Source organism: Monodon monoceros, unplaced genomic scaffold (genome assembly GCF_005190385.1).
Source record: "Monodon monoceros isolate NGI ecotype Baffin Bay Population unplaced genomic scaffold, NGI_Narwhal_1 Super_Scaffold_11, whole genome shotgun sequence".
In the NCBI taxonomy this organism is placed as follows: domain Eukaryota; kingdom Metazoa; phylum Chordata; class Mammalia; order Artiodactyla; family Monodontidae; genus Monodon; species Monodon monoceros.
In genome coordinates, this window is record NW_021703767.1 from 42,427,293 (window position 1) to 42,450,367 (window position 23,075).

Consider the following 23,075-nt stretch of genomic DNA (forward strand, 5'->3'; position numbering starts at 1 on the left):
CTTGTTGAATCTTCATATCTAAAGTCATAAATAATATCACTACATAATTTTTATAGTATCCTCTTTCCAAATTTGAATGAAACTGCTTAAGTCTGTTATTAGCAGCTAGAAAAGGGAAGGTAAGGAAAGAAAAGAAAATGTGACTAGAGGAGAAGTTAGGGGAAAAAAATGAAGAGAACTAGCATGACATATTTTACTAAGTGCTTTGAAAACATTACCTTATTTTATTTCTTGCTAGAAACTTATTAGGTAAATTGTTACTATCCATTTGACAAATTGGAAAACTATAATTCATAGAAGTTAAATAATTTTAAGATCTTGTGGGAGATAAATGTTCGATTGGAATTAATAAAAAAAAATTATAATAAGTCAACTGGAAAACACCCAGCAGCCCAAGAACAGAAAAGGGTCATGCTATGGAGTTCTAAAGAGAGATACCATTGAACCGATGTCCTGCAGTTGATGAGAGGGTGAAATGAGAGGCAGTGTATTATAGCTGGGTCTCCTTGACTCCGGATTTGCCACAAAAATAAGATTCACACCATCGTGGACACTCGAAAAAGGGAAGAGTAACCACTTTAGGAACTATGAAAAAGAGCACTTGGTTCAGAAAGGGTCTTCTCCCAATGATGTTGGGCTCTTATCTTGTTAATTGTCCTGAAGGGTAAATGTAAGTACATACCATCAATTCAATGTAAGGCTCCCTAGGAAAGGGGGAAAGGTATATATATAGTCCCCTATCTACAGATGGTCTCTGGGATCTCTGCATGGGTATTCAGAAGTAAAACAAAAGCAAAGTGTAATACCCTAAACTATAATTAAACCCTAAAATTTCAAGAGAAATGAGAGTTTAATAGAAATAGTTATTTGCTAAATTATATTAACACTAAACTGCATAGTTATTACTGTATATCAGAGTACATTCCTACTTTTTTTTTTTTCAAGGAAGATTTACTTTTCAGTTTTGCAGGCCTTGGAGTCTCACATTGGCTGGCATGAGAGTGGGGTAGAAAGATGCACAGATGGGGACTATTCTGAGCTCAAAGGAAGAGGGAGAGCAAACCTCTGTGGGCTGGACCTATAGAGAATCTCATCAGAAAGACGTGTACAAATGCTACTCCACTTCCATTCTTTGGAAATGCTGACAAGTCTCCAAAAAATATTAATAAAATATTTTTATATTTATTTAAAACAAACTGTAGCCTTTTAATTGACATTTAGTTGAAATCATCTAATCTCTTTAGATATGGAAATGCTACCTCACTCCTTTTGCTTTTGTATCCAAAGGCAAAACATGGATGGGATATTGTAGGAAATGAGGAAATGGTGCTGCAAAGTGGGAAGTCATTAATAATTTCTATCAATATTTAAATGATAATTATGTCACAAGCTCTGGAGAGTGTAGAGATCTTTCCTTTCATTAAAAGATAACCCATGAAGAACATATGTATATATATAACTGATTCATTTTGTTGTAAAGCAGAAACTAACACACCATTGTAAAGCAATTATACTCCAATAAAGGTGTTAAAAAAAAAAGAAGATAACCCATGAAAATTCATGTACTTATAGAGAATATTCTGTTACCTAAATATAACTTTGCATCAGCTCAGTGACTCTTTATGAGAAAGACAAAAAAATGAAAAAGACTAAAAGACAAAATGTCACATAGTAATTAAAAGAACCATTCCAAATTCATCTACGTGACTTTAAATAAAAGGACAGAAAATTTGCACATAGAATGAGAGAGATCTTACTCCCAAGGCTAATGAAATTGTACTGGATGGAATATATATGAGTGGAGGATTGGACTTCATCATATTTAAGTTTTCTTCCATTTCTAAGATTATATGATTGAGGTCCTTTGAACTTACCTAAATATTTTGGATAAAAATATTCCTAGAAAAAAAAAGAAAAGAAAAAATATATCTTAGCAAATCTAAATTTCATATAAAGTTAAAACGATTTTAAAATGTGTTTTTATATTAAAGATGCAATAAATTACATATAACTGTCATTTCCACATTATAGCATTTTTTCTATAGTAAAATATATACCAGGAGTAGATGACTAATAACATTAAGCCATAAGATGCTGAGGCTTAAAGCAATACTGATCAATTAAATCATGTTTCAAAGGTTTCTAAACTGAAAACAGGCCCCACTGAAGATGTTAAATGTGACTATATATGCCCCCTTTACGTAAATCTTTTAATTTTTCCAAGATGGTTAGATACCCATTTGATACATCTCACATCATGCTGAGTACACACACCAGATTCATTGCTGAATAACAGTAACATAATTTGAATTGAATTAAAGTGGACATTTACCTTTTAGCATCTTATGTACATGTAATACCTTACTTATAAATTGGTTATGTACCAAGAATTTTTCTGTAAATCAGTAATTTGGACTAAGGAAAGCACTTCAGCAAAAGGAGAAAAATGTTAAAAATGATTTCTGATGGTAAGGTTCCCAGGCTAGTTCGCAAAAGCCTTCTTAAGCCATAATACATCCAATATGCAGCATTAATAACATAAGAACTCCTCATGAGAAACCAGTGTTTCTACACAAAAACAACCTCAAGTACAGAACATAACTTTCATCCAGGACACAATTAAAGTCCTCATTCCTTCCTCCTCTCACATATAAACCTACACAACACTTAGCTACTAGTTTATAAGATGAGATCTCCCACTAAGCAATTCAGACATCAGTGTTGTCATCTACAGAACAAAAGCCAGGATATAAACAATGATGAATTGGTTCAAAAGGAGATAATGTAATGGTGAAAGGACTATATTAGGGACAGTGGGGAGACAAGCAATAAGGTGGTGACTGGGAGTGTGGACTAGGGTATGAGGGATGTGGGCAGGGAGTGTCTGGAGCAGGATAGAAAGCGAGAAGCAATAACAAATGGGTTTTTTTCTTCTTTCATGTCTCCCATTTCTTCCTTACTCTCTCCATCATCTCTTTCTCTTCTGTCAATAACACAACTGTCAGAATGAGTGGAGGAGAGGAAGCACATAAATAAGTTTCTTTTCTCTACCCTTTTCCCTTCCCTCCATATGGTTTCTGTCTCACTCCCCATTTGCTACTCAGAGGCTAAGCTATGAGAACATATTTACAGTGTTAGATATACACGCTCAAGTATTTATGGGTAATATAATCAAATGAAATCTTGAGCATGCAGGCTTGCCTTAAAATGTTCCAGCAAAACAAAACAAAAATTAGAGTGGGTGGGGTAGAGAATAGGCAGAACAAGAATGGCAGATTGTTGATAATCATTGAAAGGGAAAGTAGGTATATTGGGGTTTATTATATTCTTCTCCCTACTTTGGGATATATTTACCATTTCCATAATAAAAAGAAATTTGTGTATATGTGTGTGTGTGTTTATCTGTTTCCTACACAATATGAGTACACTGTTATATTGTGTGAAATAAAATATTTTTGTCTTAATTGCTTTTCCACAACAGGCAACAAAACTAAGACAAACATTTTGATTCAATCTTGGAGAGTGTTAAAAATGAATCTTCGGGTACCCTGGGAAAAATTCCCTTTGAACCTATTAGAGTAGGTGGAGGTAAGAGGATTAAAGGGCAATCCCAGAAAACACAAGTTATTACTGTCTTGGACAAGTTCTCTAACTATAGACAAATGGTTCCTGCTCGTTATGGCTCATCTAGTCTCATGGTTCCAGGAACTAAGGCAGGGGTAAAGGAGGTACTTTGCGTATGTTTTCTCCCTCATTTCCTTTTGGTTATACAGTTCATCTCAGGGAAAAAAATCTGAGGTAACCCTGAAGGTTATCAAACTTGAATTCTTCACCCTAATTCATAGAGGCACTATTTATATTCCTGCTACCCACAGAACATGTTAAAGAACCCCCTTCTCTAGGAAAATTAGGGGACTAAAGATCAGATGTAGGGGCCCCATATTTCTGTATGATATTTAGGGGTCTTTGTGATCATTTTATTCTAGACTAAATTGGAGAAATTTATACACTAAAGGTATAAATTCTAACCGCAGGGACTATTGATGATATACAGTGGGCTGAGGAAACTTCCCAACAGTTTATGGAATAAATTAAAAGTATTCTCAGGGAACACAATACTGTAATGAATCCTTTATTAAGCATTTACTGAGTAACTATTATGTACCAAGCTCTGAATTAGAGGCTCTGTTTTCTAAAGTTTGGTTAAAAATGCCAATGGAGAGAATTAATGAAGCATAGTGATAACAATGTAGTCACACACACACACACACACACACATACACACTTGAGGTGCCTTCCCCTCACCCAACACTACAAAATCCTGGTTGGCAGAAAGTAGTTACAAACCATGAGGTTCATACTATTCGTGATAATTAGGTACAGTTGAATTATAGTTTGGTCAGAGCACATTGGTTTTGGCATAGTGTCTCCCTAATAAGCCCACTTTCCTTTGAAGGTAATTCCTCCTGAAACGCTTCAGTGGGTACATGTGGAAGGTGATATACACAATCATTAACTTTAAAAAGAAACACAAGGGAACACAGACTCAAGCTGCAAACATTCCGTCTGTAACTGTATGTCTAGGTATGCTAACTTACCACTTTTCATGAATTCTTACCGTTTCAGGGTCATTTTCAAAGACCTCCCTGGCTTCTTCTTTATTGCACAGTTCTTCAATGCATTCTCTTTCAAGGTTACCCTTTTTTGCTTCTTCCATCAAAGAATTTGCACGGCTTTTCCTAACCAGGACTTGTGAAGCATGTTGCTTCGACAAAACTGAAGAAAAACAAAAAAAGTTTACATGAACAAATCTTTCATTTCTCCACCTAAAATATTATATTAAGCAATGATATATTATATAAATCATTTTCTGCCGGTAAATTGTATGCCATTTAAACTTAGTATGCTATTTAGGGTTATGCCTGCCTCAGGACTTCCCTCGTGGCGCAGTGGTTAAGAATCCACCTGCCAATGCAGGGGGCATGGGTTCGAGCCCTGGTCTGGGAAGATGCCACATGCCACGGAGTAACTAAGAACGTGTGCCACAACTACTGAGCCTGCGCTCTAGAGCCCACAAGCCATAACTACTGAGCCCGTGTGCTGCAACTGCTGAAGCCCACACACCTAGAGCCTGTGCTCCTCAACAAGAGAAGCCACTACAATGAGAAGCCCCCGCACCAAAACGAAGAGGGGCCCCCACTCGCCGCAACTAGAAAAAGCCCACGCGCAGCAGCGAATATCCAATGCAGCCAAAAATAAATAAATAAATAAATTTATTAAATAAATAAAAATTAAAGTTATGCCTGCCTCAGTAGGGTTGAACTGAGGAAAACACATGGATACATAAGCACTTTGCTTAACAACTCAAAGAGCGGTTTGGTGTGTAGCTACAGCGTTTGTCTAATGATCTACACAAATTATTCAAGCTTATGCTTGAGGTCAAACATACCAAACAATAATTTAATGTTTACCTCGTTATGACTACATTGGTAAAAGCATCATGCTGAAATGGCTATAAAGTCATAGCCACAGCATCTTTAAAGCTAGAGTAACAAACTTTCTCAGTTTTAATGGAAAACTTGTGTGATCTCTGTGGAGAAAGAGAAATGCAGGAGTACAGTCCAATCAGCTATTTGAAAGAAACTTGATAGGCTAAAACACCTGGTTATTTATACAAACAAGAAAATAAAATTCCATGGCAAAAGGAAGACCTTGTGCAAAGCACAAAATACAGTAGAGAAAAAATCAGTAACTTTGAGTATATAAAAAATTGCAAGCAGTTGACAAACGATGATAAAAATAACAAAGTTCAACATCAAGCAACAGATTGCAGGAAAATATTTCCATCATATATAACAGAAAAAATTACATCCAGAATTTATAAACAACTTTTGCAAATTAAAGAAAAAGTAATACAACAATATGCCAACCAATACAGGAATGTGCAAGGTTAAAAACAAAATAAATAATATAAATAAAATATAAACAATGCAATACCATTTACACATCACTACAGAGAAAAATTAAAGTAGCCAATAAACATGTGAAAAGATGTTTAACACAAATTTTTAAAACCAATTGGATTTTTGCCTAATAGATTTGCAAAAATTTAAAAGACGGATAATATCAAGTATTGGTGAGTGTAAGTGGAAACAAGTATTCTTGTACAATGGTGATAGGAATATAAACTGATAGGTATTATTTGAAGGTAATTTGGTAGTATCTGAAAATTAAAAGTACATATACTCGGGGCTTCCCTGGTGGTGCAGTGGTTGAGAGTCCGCCTGCCGATGCAGGGGACACGGGTTCATGCCCCGGTCCGGGAAGATCCCACATGCCGCGAAGCAACTAGGCCCGTGAGCCATGGCCGCTGAGCCTGCGCGTCCGGAGCCTGTGCTCCGCAACGGGAGAGGCCACAACAGTGAGAGGCCCGTGTACCGCAAAAAAAAAAAAAAAAAAAAAAAAATACATATACTCTTCAATTCAACAATTCTGCTTCTAAGTAGGTCCTACAGATATGCAAATGTTGCTGAAAAAGGTATGTATAGAATGTTTATTGAAAGATTGGAGACTTCCCTGGTGGCACAGTGGTTAAGAATCCGCCTGCCAATTCAGGGGACACGGGTTTGATCCCTGGTACGGGAAGATCCCACATGCCGCAGAGCAACTAACCCCGTGCACCACAACTACTGAGCCTGCGCCGCAGCTACTGAAGCCCGCGCGCCTAGAGCCCGTGCTCGGCAACGAGAGAAGCCACTGCAATGAGAAGCCCATGCACCACAATGAAGAGTAGCCCCCTGCTCACCACAACTAGAGAAAGCCCACGCGCAGCAACGAAGACCCAAAGCAACCAGAAAAAAAAAAAAAAAGAAGATTGTTTGTATTATCCAAAAATTAGAGGACTTCCCTGGTGGCACAGTGGTTAAGAATCCGCCTGCCAATGCAGGGGACATGGGTTCGAGCCCTGGTCCGGGAAGATCCCACATGCCACGGAGCAGCTAAGCCCGTGCGTCACAACTACGGAGCCTGCGCTCTAGAGTCCGCAAGCCACAACTACTGAAGCCCGCACACCTAGAGTCCACGCTCCACAACAAGAGAAGCCACCAAGATGAGAAGCCCGTGCACCGCAACGAAGAGTAGTCCCCGTTCATTGCAACTAGAGAAAGCCCGCACACAGCAACGAAGACCCAACGCCGTCAAAAAAAAAAAATGACCTAAATACCTATCAAGAAGGGGATGAAAAAATAAACTATATAATACATTTATACAGTAGAATAATATGTGCCTATTCAAAAGAAGGAAGATACTTTTGCATTGAAGATCTCCAAGATATAGTATTAAATTTAAAAGTGCAAATTGTAGATGCTACATCTATAGCATAATCCTATATATACCAGCCACACTTGTAGATATGTAAACATCATGTGGACAAATACAGAGAAAAGACTCTCAAGCTACAATCTGCAATTATATTTGAAGAAAAGAATGGAGAGTATGAAGTTTGGGCCTTATCATTTTAGAATGTGAATGGAACATTGCTTTTTAATGAAAACATTTTAAATTACAAGTAAAATCTACAAATAACTTTTTTTAATCCTGATTTTTAACCACAAATGGTTCTTTGACTAGGAAGATAAGCAAATAATATAAATAGCTAAATTTATTTTTCTCTTATTTCTCTTGCAACTCTGTAAAGAAGAATTAATCAGAAGTTGACAATAGAATGAAGAAAAAGAAAAGCAAAAGGACTAATTAATCAACACTCACCATAATTATTAGTTGAACAACTGAACATCTTTCAAGAGAGAATTACATTTATTTATTTATTTATCTATTTTAATTTTATATGGGTTTTCTCACTTACCAAGACAGAAGTTTAAATGGGATGATTAACCAGCAAAAGTGTTTGAGTTATATTTTTAACCCTACCTCTCACCATCTTTATCACTGCTCAAGATCAAATCAAGGCTATGTGCGTCTAAAAGATGTTATTCTGGGGCTTCCCGGGTGGCGCAGTGGCTGAGAGTCCGCCTGCCGATGCAAGGGACACGGGTTCGTGCCCCGGTCCAGGAAAATCCCACATGCCGCGGAGCGGCTGGGCCCATGAGCCATGGCCGCTGAGCCTGCGCGTCCGGAGCCTGTGCTCCGCAACGGGAGAGGCCACAACAGTGAGAGGCCCGCGTACAGCAAAAAAAAAAAAAAAAAGATGTTATTCTGTGAGCATGCCACCCGCCAAGTGTATTGCTAACTGATAAATGGCAGCCCAATCAACAATGAAAGGGTCTGCCATTGCAATTATCTCATTTATTTGAAATAGTTTTAAGCATGCTACTTGATAATAAATATAGCAAAAACTTGGCCCTTCTGAACTTCAAAGCAAATATGTGAGTCTTTCTGGAAAAACAATAACACTTTGTATTAAAGATAAATATTTTGATACAATAATAAAACAATCAAGGTCAAATGCAGTTGGAAAACAAAACATAAACATCACTCCTTGGCATTTCTTCCTTACAGAATATTAAGTTTTAGAATGCAGAGGTTAATATTAATATTTAGGAATATCTCTTTCCCTATAAGGGCCCCCACTGCAGGACACAGACCAGCTGTAATAACACATCCTATATTCATGTTTGGGGAAGTTCTCAATTGTCCAGGGAGAACCAAGGTGTGGTTTAAAGGAATGCTCACATACATTTATAAAACTAGAAGGAAACAAAGTAACTTCCATTATTTCAGAGATGATGAAAATGAGATGACCTCAATATTTCAAGGTCAAGATATTTGCTCAAAGTTATAAAGCTAATAAATAGCAAAAGTACAACTTAGATCACAGGCATCCCAATGCACAGACCTGCAACCATCCATTACTATTTGCTGCTGTTTTTCAAAAAAGAGAGTACATTTTATTCAAGAGTGATTCCTTCCAAGACAACAAATACGTCTACCCAAAAGACAGAACAGGCAGCTTATTACCCAGAAGTTTCACTGTCTCAGATGATAAGAGGAATATTAAAAATGAAAATTGTTACACCTCTGACCTAAAGGATAATGAAGCTAATAATTTAAAAAATAATTTTGTCTAAATAAATTTTGCCTGAATTTGAACGTTTATGTTTTAGTTCATCTGGGTTCACCTCAATAATACTTCCAATTGGCATGATACTTAAAAATTTTCAAAGTGTATATTAATGATTTCATTTGATCCTCACATAAATAATGAAATATATTACAGGACAGAATTATCATCCCCATTTTCCTACTGAAGAAATTGGAGCTAAAAGAGGTTACATGGTTTTTTCAAAGTTGTGCTATTGGGACAGGAATTTAAGTGTACCCATCCTCCTAGTCCAACGCTCTTTCTTCTATGTATTCTGCCACTTAAATGCTCACAATGTACTTGATCTAAAAAAATTAATTATGTGGTTGTGTAGTGGACATGTTTGGTATCTTAAATAAGACATTTACTGTCCTTTATAAAAAAGATCCATCCATCTAACAGAGTGTGCTTCCAAAGGAGTCTACTATTCCTTGTCAAAAAGATACAAACATGATATCACAGATCCAAACTAAGAACTACAGAACTGTAGGATGAGGCAAATATATGTTCCAAAGTGTTTTTATCAGCTGACTCAAAGTCAAGCTGCCCAAAAATATCTACCCTGCTGGCATGCAGGAATGTCTAAAAAGTTCCATTATTTATCATAGTAATAACTATGGCACCATAAGCACATAAATGCTCTTTTTGCATTATCTCCTATTAATCCTATCACAACTGTTATACACATGAACTAACTGAAACTCAGAGAAGTTGAGTTTAATCTTACCAAGTTCACACAACTGAGAACAGTCAATCAAGCCTGCCTCCAAAACCCATTCTCTTTCTACATTACCACATTGTCTCTAATTATTTGTTTCACTTCTTTAGATCAAGAAGTTTTTCAAGAAAGTCCTTGTGAAAACACAACTATGTGCTTGAAAAGTGTTACACTCAGATTCAAATTTTAGGTTATAATGTTTAGTTATGAGTCTTTCAAGATTAGAAATATGACTGAATCTGCTTGATTTTTTTAACAATCTGAACAGTGACCATAGAAGTTGAACAATTATGTCAATAACATAAACCATTATGCAAACATTAACTAGAATTCTTTTTTGAAATTGTCTTCACAGCCTTCACATGTTCCCTTCAATATTTTCTGTGGGGACCAATTTTTTTTCCAACGTAAATTTAACTATATAACAGAAAGTAATTTATTGTTGTTGGTACTTCACTTAAGCATCTGTCATAAGGATAGTGGGGTTAGCATTCCCTCTACTCACAGGAAAATTCCCTCACAGTTCAATTCAGTTCGACCTTGGTCAAGGATTAATGAAAAATGTTAAAAGCCCCTTTCCCACTTAGTTGTCCAAGCTTGCCACCCTCTATTCAGAGGGGTCAGGACCACAGAGCTGCAGGTTGTCCAAAACTGATCAGTCAGATGTGGGTCTAAGAGGAGGAGGTCTAAGCTTTAGAATAGTTCATCCTCTGAATCTCTTCAATTCTGCTCTCTTGTCTTTGCAAAGATGGCTCTCACATTCCTCCCTCCAAGAGCTCTTCTCTTTTTAAATTCTGCTTTCTGTCTCTCTTTTGGCCCTTGTTATTTGGCAACCCAAGAATGAAAAACTGTCCCTAAAAGAATGTGTCTGAGAAGGGAATTTTAGGCTAGCATTTGGTTTGGCAGTGTTTGAATCTTTGTTTCTTCTTCACTGTGGGACAGGGTCAGGGAAAATGGCATTCAATGTACAAATAGAACAATTAGATAATACTTTGAGACATGCCTCCTACGTCTCAACTGTTGAAATGGCGTGTTTTGCTTACAAAAAGACTGATAAAAATAGAATCGCATGATATAGGAAAACCATTAGTTAATAATGAGGGGATTTTTATTTTACAATTTTATTTTAAATAATCACATATTAATTAAGTATAAAATCTTTCATTTTTATCATAAAGATTTATACCACAGAAGATTATAATTGAGGAGGGATATTAAAAAATGTGGTTTGCAAGGACTAAGAAAAAATCAAAATAGATTTTTAATTAGGCATTCATCAGCCTACATAATTATTACCAACTTTAAGAAAAGCTTGTGTTAGCCTTCAGAAATAAATGCTATGTCTGTATGTATGTTATATTTCAATTTTTTAAAAGTAAAGTTTATTTTTTTAAAAGAGAACTAATATACTACCTAATGCACTTCTCTACATTTCACATTTTGTTTAGTATTGAGGACTATGCTGCTGAGCAACTGTTTCTTCTCATATTATTATATTAAGGGTTAGAAAAACTTTAGAAAAAGTATTCTGTAAAGGTGAACCATGCCTTTGTCCTTCAAGAGGACTAAGCAATAAATAGGCTGATGAGAAATAATTTAAGAGAATCAAATATCATAAGAGGTAGATCTGCATAGGTTTAAATCTGGGAAACAAAAAGAGGATATAATCTGTGAATTATATGTTGCACAAATAAAGGTGAGTTCTATAACATTTGGATTAGAAAGGATGAGGGTTGGCATTTATTTAGAAGTAGGAAAGCCAGTGTCATTAAAAAATGTGACCATTGACCCCCATTCTGGAACAGATCAATGAATGGGTAGGGAAACAATGCTTGAACTGTTCAGCCACAACAGAAGTGAAACGGACCTCTCCTTACTTGAAGATTTAATTTTAACTAATTTACAGCCCCTAGTCTAAGGGAAAAAAAAGAGTAAATCAAACACTCTAACCAATTCTCCCCAAAGATTAAACCTTTGCTTTAGCCGTAGAGAAAGCAGTACATTTTATTCAATAGTTATTCCTTCCAAAACAACAAATATGTCTACCCAAAAGATAGAACAGGCAGCTTATTACCCAGAAAAAGACTACATTGTCCATTTCTGTTATGTCATGTGTTTGTTCTTGGTAAGTGATAAATTAAGGTACTTCTTTTGAAGGAATTCAGAGTTCAGATTTTGGTAAGGTCTGAAGAGGAAATTTCTAGAGCCCTGTCTTTTCTTCTCTAGACCACTACACTGCACACTGGCTACACTTTCTGAGGCTACAATGGGAGGTATCTTTTCAGGATGTGCAGCAAGGTATTCATGTAGTCAGCTTGCTTTGTCTTTTTTATCTCCTACACATCAGGACACCAAAACACTATCTGATTCGATGTCACGTAGCAAGAGGTTACAGCACAGTAAATGTCTTGTTGTTCTATTTGACCTATTTTGTTAGGGTGGCATCAATTAATATAATTAGTTCACTGGCCTGTGTCTGTATTTACGTTTGGAAAAGCAAAAGGCAACAATAAGAGAGCTGGCCTAATTCTGCAATACCCCACTTCCTGCAACATCTCCCAGATCTCCCCAATAAGCAAGTCTGAAGCACGCTGAGAGGCTTAGAAAGACTCTAGATCTTAATGGCTTCCCTTTTGACTCTTAGGATATTACTATTTTTTAAGTGCTGATCTGGAAATGAGATTATTTGGAATATTCGTAAAGCATCGAGTAGGAGTTTATAATGCAATATAATTTCTACCAGCCTTTCAGAACTCCCTGTTGACTTTCTAAAAGGCCATAAGACACAGTCTAAATAACAATGGAGTAAAATGATACCTTAGGAAAGGAGAGAAAATGATTGGGATAAGGAGTCGAGGAATAGAAAACAAGTAATAAGGAAAGGTGCATTTAACACATACCATGTGGGAGAAGGTTAGTAGCACAACTAGAAAGAGTTATTTTCAAAGAGTCAATGTCCTCCTTACCTTGACAATTGCCCTCGACCAATTCCCACAAAGTCTCCTAAAGAGAAGCCTGCCCAGTTACCTAGGACTGATAACAAGTTTCCCAAAAGCAATGTCCTGTTAGAAAAACAGACCTCAACAACCACAGTAGAACCCTAGGCCAGCTACCTAGTCAATCTAATCAACTTAGGACTGTCTTCAAAAAATATGAAATAACAGCTAAAAATCAGTAAATATTTGCATAAAATTAATAACATGAAAGAGAAGGTCAAGAGGAACATACAGACTCCAAAGGAAATAAAGGTAATTGAAGACACAGAAGATAACTTTAAAAAATATATAACTAATATCCTAAATAAATTGAGAGAACCTGGCATCCATAAAACAAAAGTATGCTATGAAAAAGAAGTAGAGAACTAAAATATGATTTCAAAATAAAAAACTTAATGGATGGGGCTTCCCTGGTGGCGTAGTGGTTGAGAGTCCGCCTGCCGATGCAGGGGACACAGGTTTGTGCCCCGGTCTGGGAAGATGCCGCGGAGCTGCTGGGCCCGTGAGCCATGGCCGCTGAGCCTGAGCGTCTGGAGCCACGAGAGAGGCCACAACAGTGAGAGGCCCGCGTACCGCAAAAAAAAAAAAAAAACAAAAAAAACTTAATGGATGAACTGAAAAACAGAATGGACTACTCCCCACCCCCCAAAAAGTCAGCCCTTTTTCATTCCTATCACACTGACAAAGATTTTAAAAGTTAATATCCAATGTTGGCAAAGATGAGAGGAATCAGACACTTAAAATCTTCTTTTAAAATCAGATTCCCAAGGGAAATCTAACAACATGTGTCTAAAACCATCAAAATAGGTGCACTCTTAAACTGTTATATATAGGATGGATAAAAAATGAGGTCCTACTGTATAGCACAGGGAACTGTATTCAATATCCTGTAATAAACCAAAATGGAAAAGAATATGAGAGAAAATGTATATATATGTATATATAGCTGAATCACTTTGCTGTAAACCAGAAACTAGCACAACATTGTAAATCAACTGTACTTCAATACAATTAAAAAAAAAAACAGTAATTGGGGGCCACCTTGGAGGCTGTCTACCACAGGCCAAAATGATTTTTCCCTTTGGATGTTTCCTGTATTTTGTTATTGATATTGTGGTTTTCCCCTGGGTAGATATTTTTAGAATTTTTCATTACATTTGAGAGTAAGATTTTGCACCAGTTAAAAAAAAAAAAATAGGCTCACTCTTTAGATATTCAGCTAACAGTTCAATTGCTAGGACATTAAACTGAGGAAATGAACATGGACATAACATTGGAAATAATTTAAATGTCCAAAAATATGATTTTAGTTAAATATATTATGATGAACATATATAAAGGAAAGTTATAAATCTACTTTAAAGTGTGACATAGATTTTAATTTATTGATATAAAAACAATTATCATTTTTAGATGAAATATCAAGTTACAAATAATATGTAGAGCAAAATTCCATTCTTTCGCTCATATATTTTAATTTCTAAGAACATATATACACAGACAAAGGGGCTTAGAAGAATATAAAGCAAAATGTTACATAGGTCTCTTGCTAGTGAAACTACAGATGCATTTTTTTAGCACATTATATTAAGCGTGGATTACATGAATGGTTTAAAAATGTAAGGAGATAGTAGGATATAGCTGGTAGTCTAAGTTGAGGAATGATGTCCAAAAAGGACAGAAGGTCAAATGGAACCCTAGGAAACTCTAACATTTACGGAAAAGGAGAGATCATCAAAACGACAGAAATAGAATTAGTAACACATACATATGCAGAGAGAGAAAGAAAATTTGAAGATAATGCTTATAGACATAAAGGAGGTCAATTTCAAAAGGATAAGTTTCAAATGTTGCAAAGAAGTTATTAATAACAATTACTATTATTTAGGATGAGAGCTAAAATGTATACAGTTGGTTTAACAATAGGATCACCATTAACATTCTCAGTCCCCAATACAGTGGGAGGGTGAGAAGAGAGGAGACCTCCAGAATAAACTATTTCTTCAAGAAGAGCAAATGAGAATAGGAAGAGAAAGAGTGGGTGTGATAACTTTAAACAGAGGCAGAGAAAACATAACGTTTTCCTAAAGTCGGGAAGGTACATCACGGAATAGCTGTGAAACTCAATGAGAAAATGCCAAATATGCTATTTTGAAAGATGGAAAATATCATATAATTGCAAGAAGTTACAATTTTACCATTTTTATGGAGATTTAAAAGCCAGTGTTCTTGAATGTGTCCTTTTAAAGTCCATTCCAAAAAATGGACCAGAGGACTAAGAAGAATTATGCTAATGTCCTAGAACCAGTAAGAGCCAGTTCCTGTTACCACTCCTCCGTAGAAAGACTCAGAATCTATGTGGATAAATTATCCTTATTTTATTTTCCCTCAAGCCTGGAGATTTCAATTTCTATATTTGGAACAATGTAATATAAATGAAAGGGTTTTCCCCATACTGGACCTAATAACAATTTATTGCGTTTAGAAAAAACAAAACTGCAACATTAAAAAGTTAAAGCAACGTTTGCACTTTAAAGTTAGCCTTAGAAACCCCAGTTCCTAAAGGTCCTCTGTTACCCTCACATCTAATAAGTTTTTACTGAAGACGTTCCCTACAGCTGCGTTCTCCTGCCATGGGGCTCAGCTTCTTTCCTCCCTTCTCTGACATCCTCTCCCCTTCTCTGTCCCTGGCCGCTCTCTACTGCCACCCCTGCAAATTTCTGTTCACTTCTTATGCAGAATCATTTATCTATCTTCTCTGCTATGGCCTTACAGACCAGAATGATTCAAACTCGAAGTGTAGGAATTGCCTGAGAGTCTTGTTAAAATGCGTATGCTGAGTCAGTAGGTCTGAAGTGGGGTCAGAGATACTTCATTTCTAATAAACTCCCGGGTAATGCTGCTGCTGGTTTATGGGCTACACTTGAATAGTAAAGCTATAGACCATGTTTTGGGGACTTTACTTTCTAAATCTAAAGCCATTTTCAAGGCAATTTCTAAAACAATAACAGTTCTCACCATAGGAAAAATTTCAATATCAACTGCTACAATATGTTTTTCAAGCTGCCACATTAATAGCCAACTTAATGTCATTATACTAAGTCATCGGCTGGTCTGTTCGTAGGCATGTTAATTATGCTCTCTCTCTATCACAAATTTTATTCAGATAGTTAAAGCAACCTTACACTGTGTAATATACATCACCAAAGGGTTAAATGGGCAACAAGTAGTTGTGCTTCTCTTAGAGGAAGAAACAGTAATCTTAACCTTGGAGGAAAAATGTTTGTAACAGAGACAATGCTGACCAAATATTCCATGTGCTTCCTTGCATTGGAAGCAGATGTGAGTTTTGTTACTTCCACGCTAAGACGGTTAAGAACAAGTACGAAACTGAGTTATTTGTACTGAGGTGGATGGACCTAGAGTATGCCATACAGAGTGAAGTGAGCCAGAAAGAGAAAAACAAATACCGTATGCTAACACATATATATGGAATCTAAAAAAAAAAAAAATGTCTCTGAAGAACCTAGGGGCAGGACAGGAATAAAGATGCAGACGTGGACTTGGGGACACTGGCAGGGGGAAGGGTAAGCTGGGACGAAGTGAGAGAGTGGCATGGGCATATATACACTACCAAATGTAAAATAGATAGCTAGTGGGAAGCAGCCGCATAGCACAGGGAGATCAGCTCAGGGCTTTGTGACCACCTAGAGGGGTGGGATAGGGAGGGTGGGAGGGAGATGCAAGAGGGAGGAGATATGGGGATATATGTATATGTATAGCTGATTCACTTTGTTATAAAGCAGAAACTAACACACCATTGTAAAGCAATTCTACTCCAATAAAGATGTTAAAAAAATTTAAAAAAGAACAAATACGCCTCCTCCATTTCTCTCCTTTCTTGTGGGGACATTGGATGCCATGTGTTCCAGATGGTACAACTAGAGATGTAAGAGATTTACACAAACCACATTGAACTTTACATGACTAAAAAATAAACTCTTATTTTACTAAGTCACTGAGATTCAGTGATTTGGAGACTAATTTGAAGATTTGTGGATTAAAGTGTTATCACACCATAGCATATCTTACCCTAATTAACGTAAGATTATGAAAAATTTAAACTAATGCCTATATTCAAAAATGTGCTAATTTTCTCCTTTATTAATTCTAAAAATAAGAGAGTTCTAGTGAAAGCATAAAACACATAGATAAGACAGAGTACTTCAGCTTATTCCTTGAATAAAATAAACAATAAAGCAAAAGAATGAAAAAAAAGCCCTAAATATATTTAAATATTAGAGAATAGCACCAAGAAAATATCAATTTTCTAAATTACCCTATAATATAAATGGGGAAGTAAAGACCTTAGAAACCTTTATCACACATCAATCCATGATCCAAAAAAAAAAAGGAACAAAATCTTATAAAATATCCTAAAGTCTGAGAAAGCTAAGGACAGATCACCTGGTATGGTTGGGGAGGACAATAAAGAGAAAGAGTCTTTCAAAAGGAAGGACTGGGCTTCTCCGGTGGCGCAGTGGTTGAGAGTCTGCCTGCCGATGCAGGGGACGCGGGTTCGTGCCCCGGTCCGGGAGGATCCCACATGCCACAGAGCGGCTGGGCCCGTGAGCCATGGCCACTGAGCCTGCGCGTCAGGAAAGGAGGACTGGCATATGAAAAGACCACAAGGGAGAGAGGACAGAGAAGGACCATTTTTCAGAAGAGGGGCAGGGAAAGCTCATTTGGAGGAAAAGATTTGGAAGCCTCCAGATCATGAGCCTTGTACACCAGGTTCAGACTTCAGAAATAGAAGAGACAAAAAGCAGCCGCAGATGCCTCCTACTGATTTTATAGAAGCAAACCGCCATTTTGTGGAGAGGATTACATGGTGGGAATTGTGGGTGCCTTCAGCAGCTGAGGGCCTGAGTCCTACAGCTGCCAGAAACAGAATTCTGTCAATAATCCGTGAGTTTGGAAGAAGATTCCAAGCTTCAAATGAGATCTCGGCTCTGGTGGACCCCTCGATTTTATCCATGTGAGAACCTGGAGCAGCTCCCTGAACTTGTGCCTGGACTTCTGACCTATGAACCTATGAGATAATAAATTGTGTTGTTTTAAGATGCTAAGTTTGTGGTAACTTGTTACGCAACAATAGAAAACTAATACTCAAGGCATATATAATTTTGAATTAGGCTGAATGTATTAATATTGCTAATTTTGTTCCATGTGCTAGCTAGAGCCCCAGCTTCAGTTCTAACAGCTGGTTTGGTTAGCTAATGCTATCACAGACAAAATCTTGGCACACACTGAACAACACTGAAACGCCAGACATTCCTTGACATAATATCAAAGAAAGAATAGGAGTCAGATGTTCTGGCTTGAATTGTTCATGTGACTCCTACCTGTTCACCTCCTCACTTATCCACCCTACTCCCTAACAGAAGAAAAGAATATATTTTCATGACTATCATAGATTATTGAGGAAATCACCAGAATTTTTAAAAAGCATTGTACTGGCTGTTCTCCCTAGGTAGGAAATCTTGCTGGGAGGGGCTGCAATGAAAATGGGCTCCCAGATCTCAGGTGGGATGGGAGGAACCTGGGTGGCTGAGCTTAGGTAGCAGCCTGTACTGACCTGAATCAAAGTCAGTGATCAAATCTTGGAGAAAGGATTAACAGGCAAAGCTCTCCCAAAATTAGATGGAAAGACAACCCACAAATTCTTCACTGAGTTTTTCACCCCAAACTCTCTGGGTTAGCAAATAGAGGCTGTATAGTCACAATACAAAGAAATCACCACCTCGCCTTAATTACCAGTCGAATTAGTAGATGAATACAGAACCTCTTGAATGAAGGAGAAGAAAGACGCCCTTGAGGAAGCATCTGTAAACTTTTCTCCTAGTTTTCTCCAAAGCAAAATAAATGTACTGGGTAACTGCACTAAGGAAAAAGACTCTCAAAACTTTATTCATTATTAGATGCCTAAGATCTAAGATCAAAACACCTAAGATCTAAGGTATGCTGTTCAGAATTGAGGATTATGGGGCTCAGTTGATAAAGGGAGTTCTGTCCTGAAACTATAGGCCCAATCAGACTCAATCTTAAAACTATGATTCCTTCTCATTCCTTCCCCAGGCCTAAGAGCACTGAACTATTTTCAGCAAAAATCTGGTCATGTCGGGCTTCCCTGGTGGCGCAGTGGTTGAGAGTCCGCCTGCCGATGCAGGGGACGCGGGTTCGTGCCCCGGTCCGGGAAGATCCCACATGCCGCGGAGCGGCTGGGCCCGTGAGCCATGGCCGCTAAGCCTGCGCGTCCGGAGCCTGTGCTCCGCAACGGGAGAGGCCACAACAGTGAGAGGCCCGCGTACTGCAAAAAAAAAAAAAAAAAAAAATCTGGTCATGTCGGAATATTCCTGCTCAAGTGAGAAACAAGTTGTTATATACCTGGCTGTCCATTACTAAGATGGAAGAATAGATTTTGATGGACCTCTTATTTTTGAGGCATATTCCACTTTTAGATGTTCTACTCTGAGCTTTTTACTATGAGTCCAAAAGCTGCCAAGTGCAGGTGGAAACCAGAATAAGAGAATGCTCTCTAGCTAGTTCAAAGTTCATTTCAAACAGTCTGTCATGTAGCCGAGCCAGTAACTCATCAGATCTAATTGGGCTTAAATGGTCCATAGGACATCAGGGTACTCTTGAGACACAGTTCAATTGTGAAATGTTCAAATGGTATGAATGGGATGAGCCTAAAGCACCACTAAGTGGCCTGGGCCAGTTTCTCATTCTCCTGACTTCTTTCCCTCCCTCCACCTCCCTTTATGGACTCATGAGGAAAGGCCTACAACCAAGAATGAAAAGGAAAAGATACCTCAGTGTGATGTACCAACATGAGCCAGAGGTAGACATGCTACAAAGCTACAGCCAGAAATGAACTACAGCCTCTCTCAAGGGTGATCCTGAAGAGCACAGGAGAAATAAAACCTTCACAAGGGGCGGACAGATAAGCAGTTATTTCTCATTGTCCACTTTGCTTAGAATGAGAAATTATCAGAGATCAGAATCTTTGCTACTTTCTCAATAGTTACAACTGGTCTGTCCAGTTGTTCAGAGACCTGTAAAGAGTTAGATCTTAGGCCTAGAAACAAGGAAGTTTGGGCAAGAATTGCCCCAGAGCTGAGAATATTTGTGTTCCAAGTGGATAGCCCCATATCAGGGAGGTTCTTAATTATAAAAGGGGGCAGAATGGCCCACTTAATGATTGTCAGTTGTGGCTCTTCTCACAATATGCACCTAACATATTTTCCACTGAATTAGAAGCTGAGACTGCTATGTAGCCATTTCAAGTTCTTTACTCCTGTTGGAAAAAAAGAGAGAACTATGCTGGAATGACAATAATCAAGGCAAAATAGTGTAGTTGCCACATACAAATCAGGGTTAGAAGTGTTGCCTCTCCAGGATGACTACTATACACAATAGAAATTGTAAAGAAGAGATGGATACAATCATCCATAGGTGGGAACAACAGGGCTCAGGTTCTTTCTGAATAAGGGTGTGGTACATCTCATTGAGTAGACAAAAAGATCAAACATGAGGAACTGCCTAAAAGCAGGAGACATATGAATTCGGTAGTGAAGGAAGAAGTCATAAATACCAGCTCTAGCTTCAAACCAAGAGAGACAGGCAAGCCCTAAAGCCAGTACCTGTATTCCCTTGCTTGTCTTTTTAAAATTATTTTCTGGAATATAGGATGTGTTGGTATACTACAATGTATCATTTCATCCATAGAGCACAGCACATTGACACAGAATTGTGACAGAACTAGAGGAGGCAAGGACATCATCTGGTGATACTAAACTAGGAAATGGTAGCCTTGAGCCTTCCTCTCTGAGTGTGGTGACTGGAATCTCTTGAAGAGGAGGTCCTTTCTGTTGTACATTAGTTATTTGCATTATATTAGAAATATCTGCATTATATTTGAAATGTTTTTCAAATGGTGTTCATGGAAAGAAGGGCATGTGTGTATGTTGTACAGCCAGTAATTGGAATGTGTAGACTTCTCTTGTTTCTGCTTCCTTCCCAAGATCCATTCCTTTGTGGGAGCTGTCCTTCTGGCACTCCACCTGATTCTACTGAGCTGTCAACCACAGGACTCCAGAAACAAGCTAAGCCAAAATAATCAGGCTCTCTTTTCTAAGAAATTCAATAATGAACAGGTATGCACAGAACTAGAAGGCAGTTAGAACTGAGTCATCTGATGGCAGCTCCTCACATAGTGAGCACATGAGTTCCCACTATATAGATCACCTAAATGCCCAAGTCCCTGGCTTCCCTAGGCCTGGTTATTCAACATGCCATTAAGTAGGTCTTCCAATAAATCCACTCAGCTTTCTTTTTCCTCTATTTTTCTTTCTCACTTCCTCTTTTTTTCTTCCTTCCTTTCTTCCTTCCTTCCTTTCTTTCTCCCTTCCTTTCTTTTTCTTTCTTTCTTTCTGCTTTAGTTAGCAAGAGTCTTTACTGTTGCTTGTAGCTAAAGATTAATTAATATATGTATTATCAGGCTTCTCATGTTTTTTTTCACAGTATTTTGAAAGTTTAAATATGCATATAGATCATTTAGCTATTAAAGAGGATATTGAACTTGGTGGACAGAAAAGGTCTATTATGAAAAGCATGACTGTATATCCTAGATAGGATTAATGGCAAGAGAATACGGCATAGGGTGTTGTTGTTGCTGTTGATGATGGTGTTGTTGATGATGATGATGCTGTACATCAGATATCGTCTCTAACTCTTCCAGCACCAACCCCAACTCTAACGTAAGCTTGATAAAATCTCTCCAGAAAGAGGAAAGCAAAAAAGAGAAGGAAAATATGAGTCAGTAATGTCAAGGGTAGACTGCACCTAAGCAGAAGTGGAAGTCTGGAAAGGGCCAAATTAGCACAGCCAAAGGGGACATCCCCTTTCTTCTATTTTTCTTCACACAGCCTTTAGTGTGGTATACAATATATAGACAGTATAAGTTTTAAATCTATAGATAGATAGATACACATATGCATATAGATACAGATATAGATACAAGCATGTGTGAAAAGTCAGTTCACATCTCTGAACAATTGCAAAAAAGTTGAACTGGATGATTTCTCAACTCTCTCAAACCTAAAGCTGTGATTTTTAAACTTTTTCTTTAAATAGTGACTGTATTTCTATGGACTAAACAATAAATCAAATATTTGGAATTCTAATTCTATCTCAAATTTACCATCTTAGGGAGTAAACACATTCCATCTGTATCTCGGTTTTCTCATCAGTAAACCAGAAATGATTTTTAATCCAATTAAACTAGAATTAAAGAACTAATTTATATACACTATCAGTGTCTATATATAACAAGATTCCTCCATATGTATGGTTTGATTATCTCTGTATAATACACATAGACACACACATCACTTTTTAACTCTGCCTAGATTCCATGAACATGTAACAATCTCTACAAAAAGAAAGGGTTTAGCAAATTCCTGTGGTGACAAGCAGTACGTGTAGCAAGCCATTTGTGCCTTTTTCTTCTCTCTAAAACACTGCTTATCATGTTTTATGTATTTACCCATATATTTCTCTGTAAGCACAATTAACAACCTTGTTCTCTGGTACAGAGTTCAACAAGCAGACCCCTGAGAGGACAATGCACGGCCGTCCAGTCCATAAATGATTATCAGTGGAAACGTACTCTAGGCTCCCATGGATGGGAAGGTCATGGTTGGCTCTGGAGGATGCATTCTCTGTATTTTGTTGGCTTCACTTGTACACTCTAAAATCATATTTCCCAATAGGGAAGCTGTCTCAGTCTGTGTAGGGGTCAATAAAAACCTTTCTGTGATGAGAGCATACTCCATATGTTTAAGTGTTATTCCCAACACCTTGCCCTGTGATGTTCACATTATTTCCTATGTTAGTCTTTTCATATTGATTATAATTTACCAGTTATTTAGACCCAGTAGTTTTTCATGTTTTAATTATCCCCTCTGTGATTATTTTTTCTCTCCATTTCCAAATGTTCTTTTCTCTCTTCAGTGTTTTTTTGTTGGTGTTCACTTTCATGAACTTTCATTTCATTCTGGTAGAATATTTTAGTGACTTCCAAAATGGAATGATTGCATTCCAGGAGAGTGTGCAAGATAATTCATTAAGGTACAGAAAGAAAACACCAGTGCTACTGTTCAGATTTATTTTGACTTTATCCTTTAAAAACTCATTT

General features: G+C 37.4%; 1 protein-coding gene across 1 annotated transcript in view; it reads right to left on the reverse strand.

Moving 5' to 3' along the window:
• Positions 1-23,075, reverse strand: part of PROS1 (protein S) — a 59,557-nt gene that overhangs the window by 34,703 nt on the left and 1,779 nt on the right. Inside the window, exons 2-3 of the mRNA XM_029215416.1 lie at positions 4,619-4,776; positions 1,875-1,899 (exon numbers count right to left, since the gene is read on the reverse strand). Of these exons, the coding sequence (XP_029071249.1) occupies positions 1,875-1,899; positions 4,619-4,776 (183 nt within the window). The remainder of the gene's footprint in view (positions 1-1,874; positions 1,900-4,618; positions 4,777-23,075) is intronic.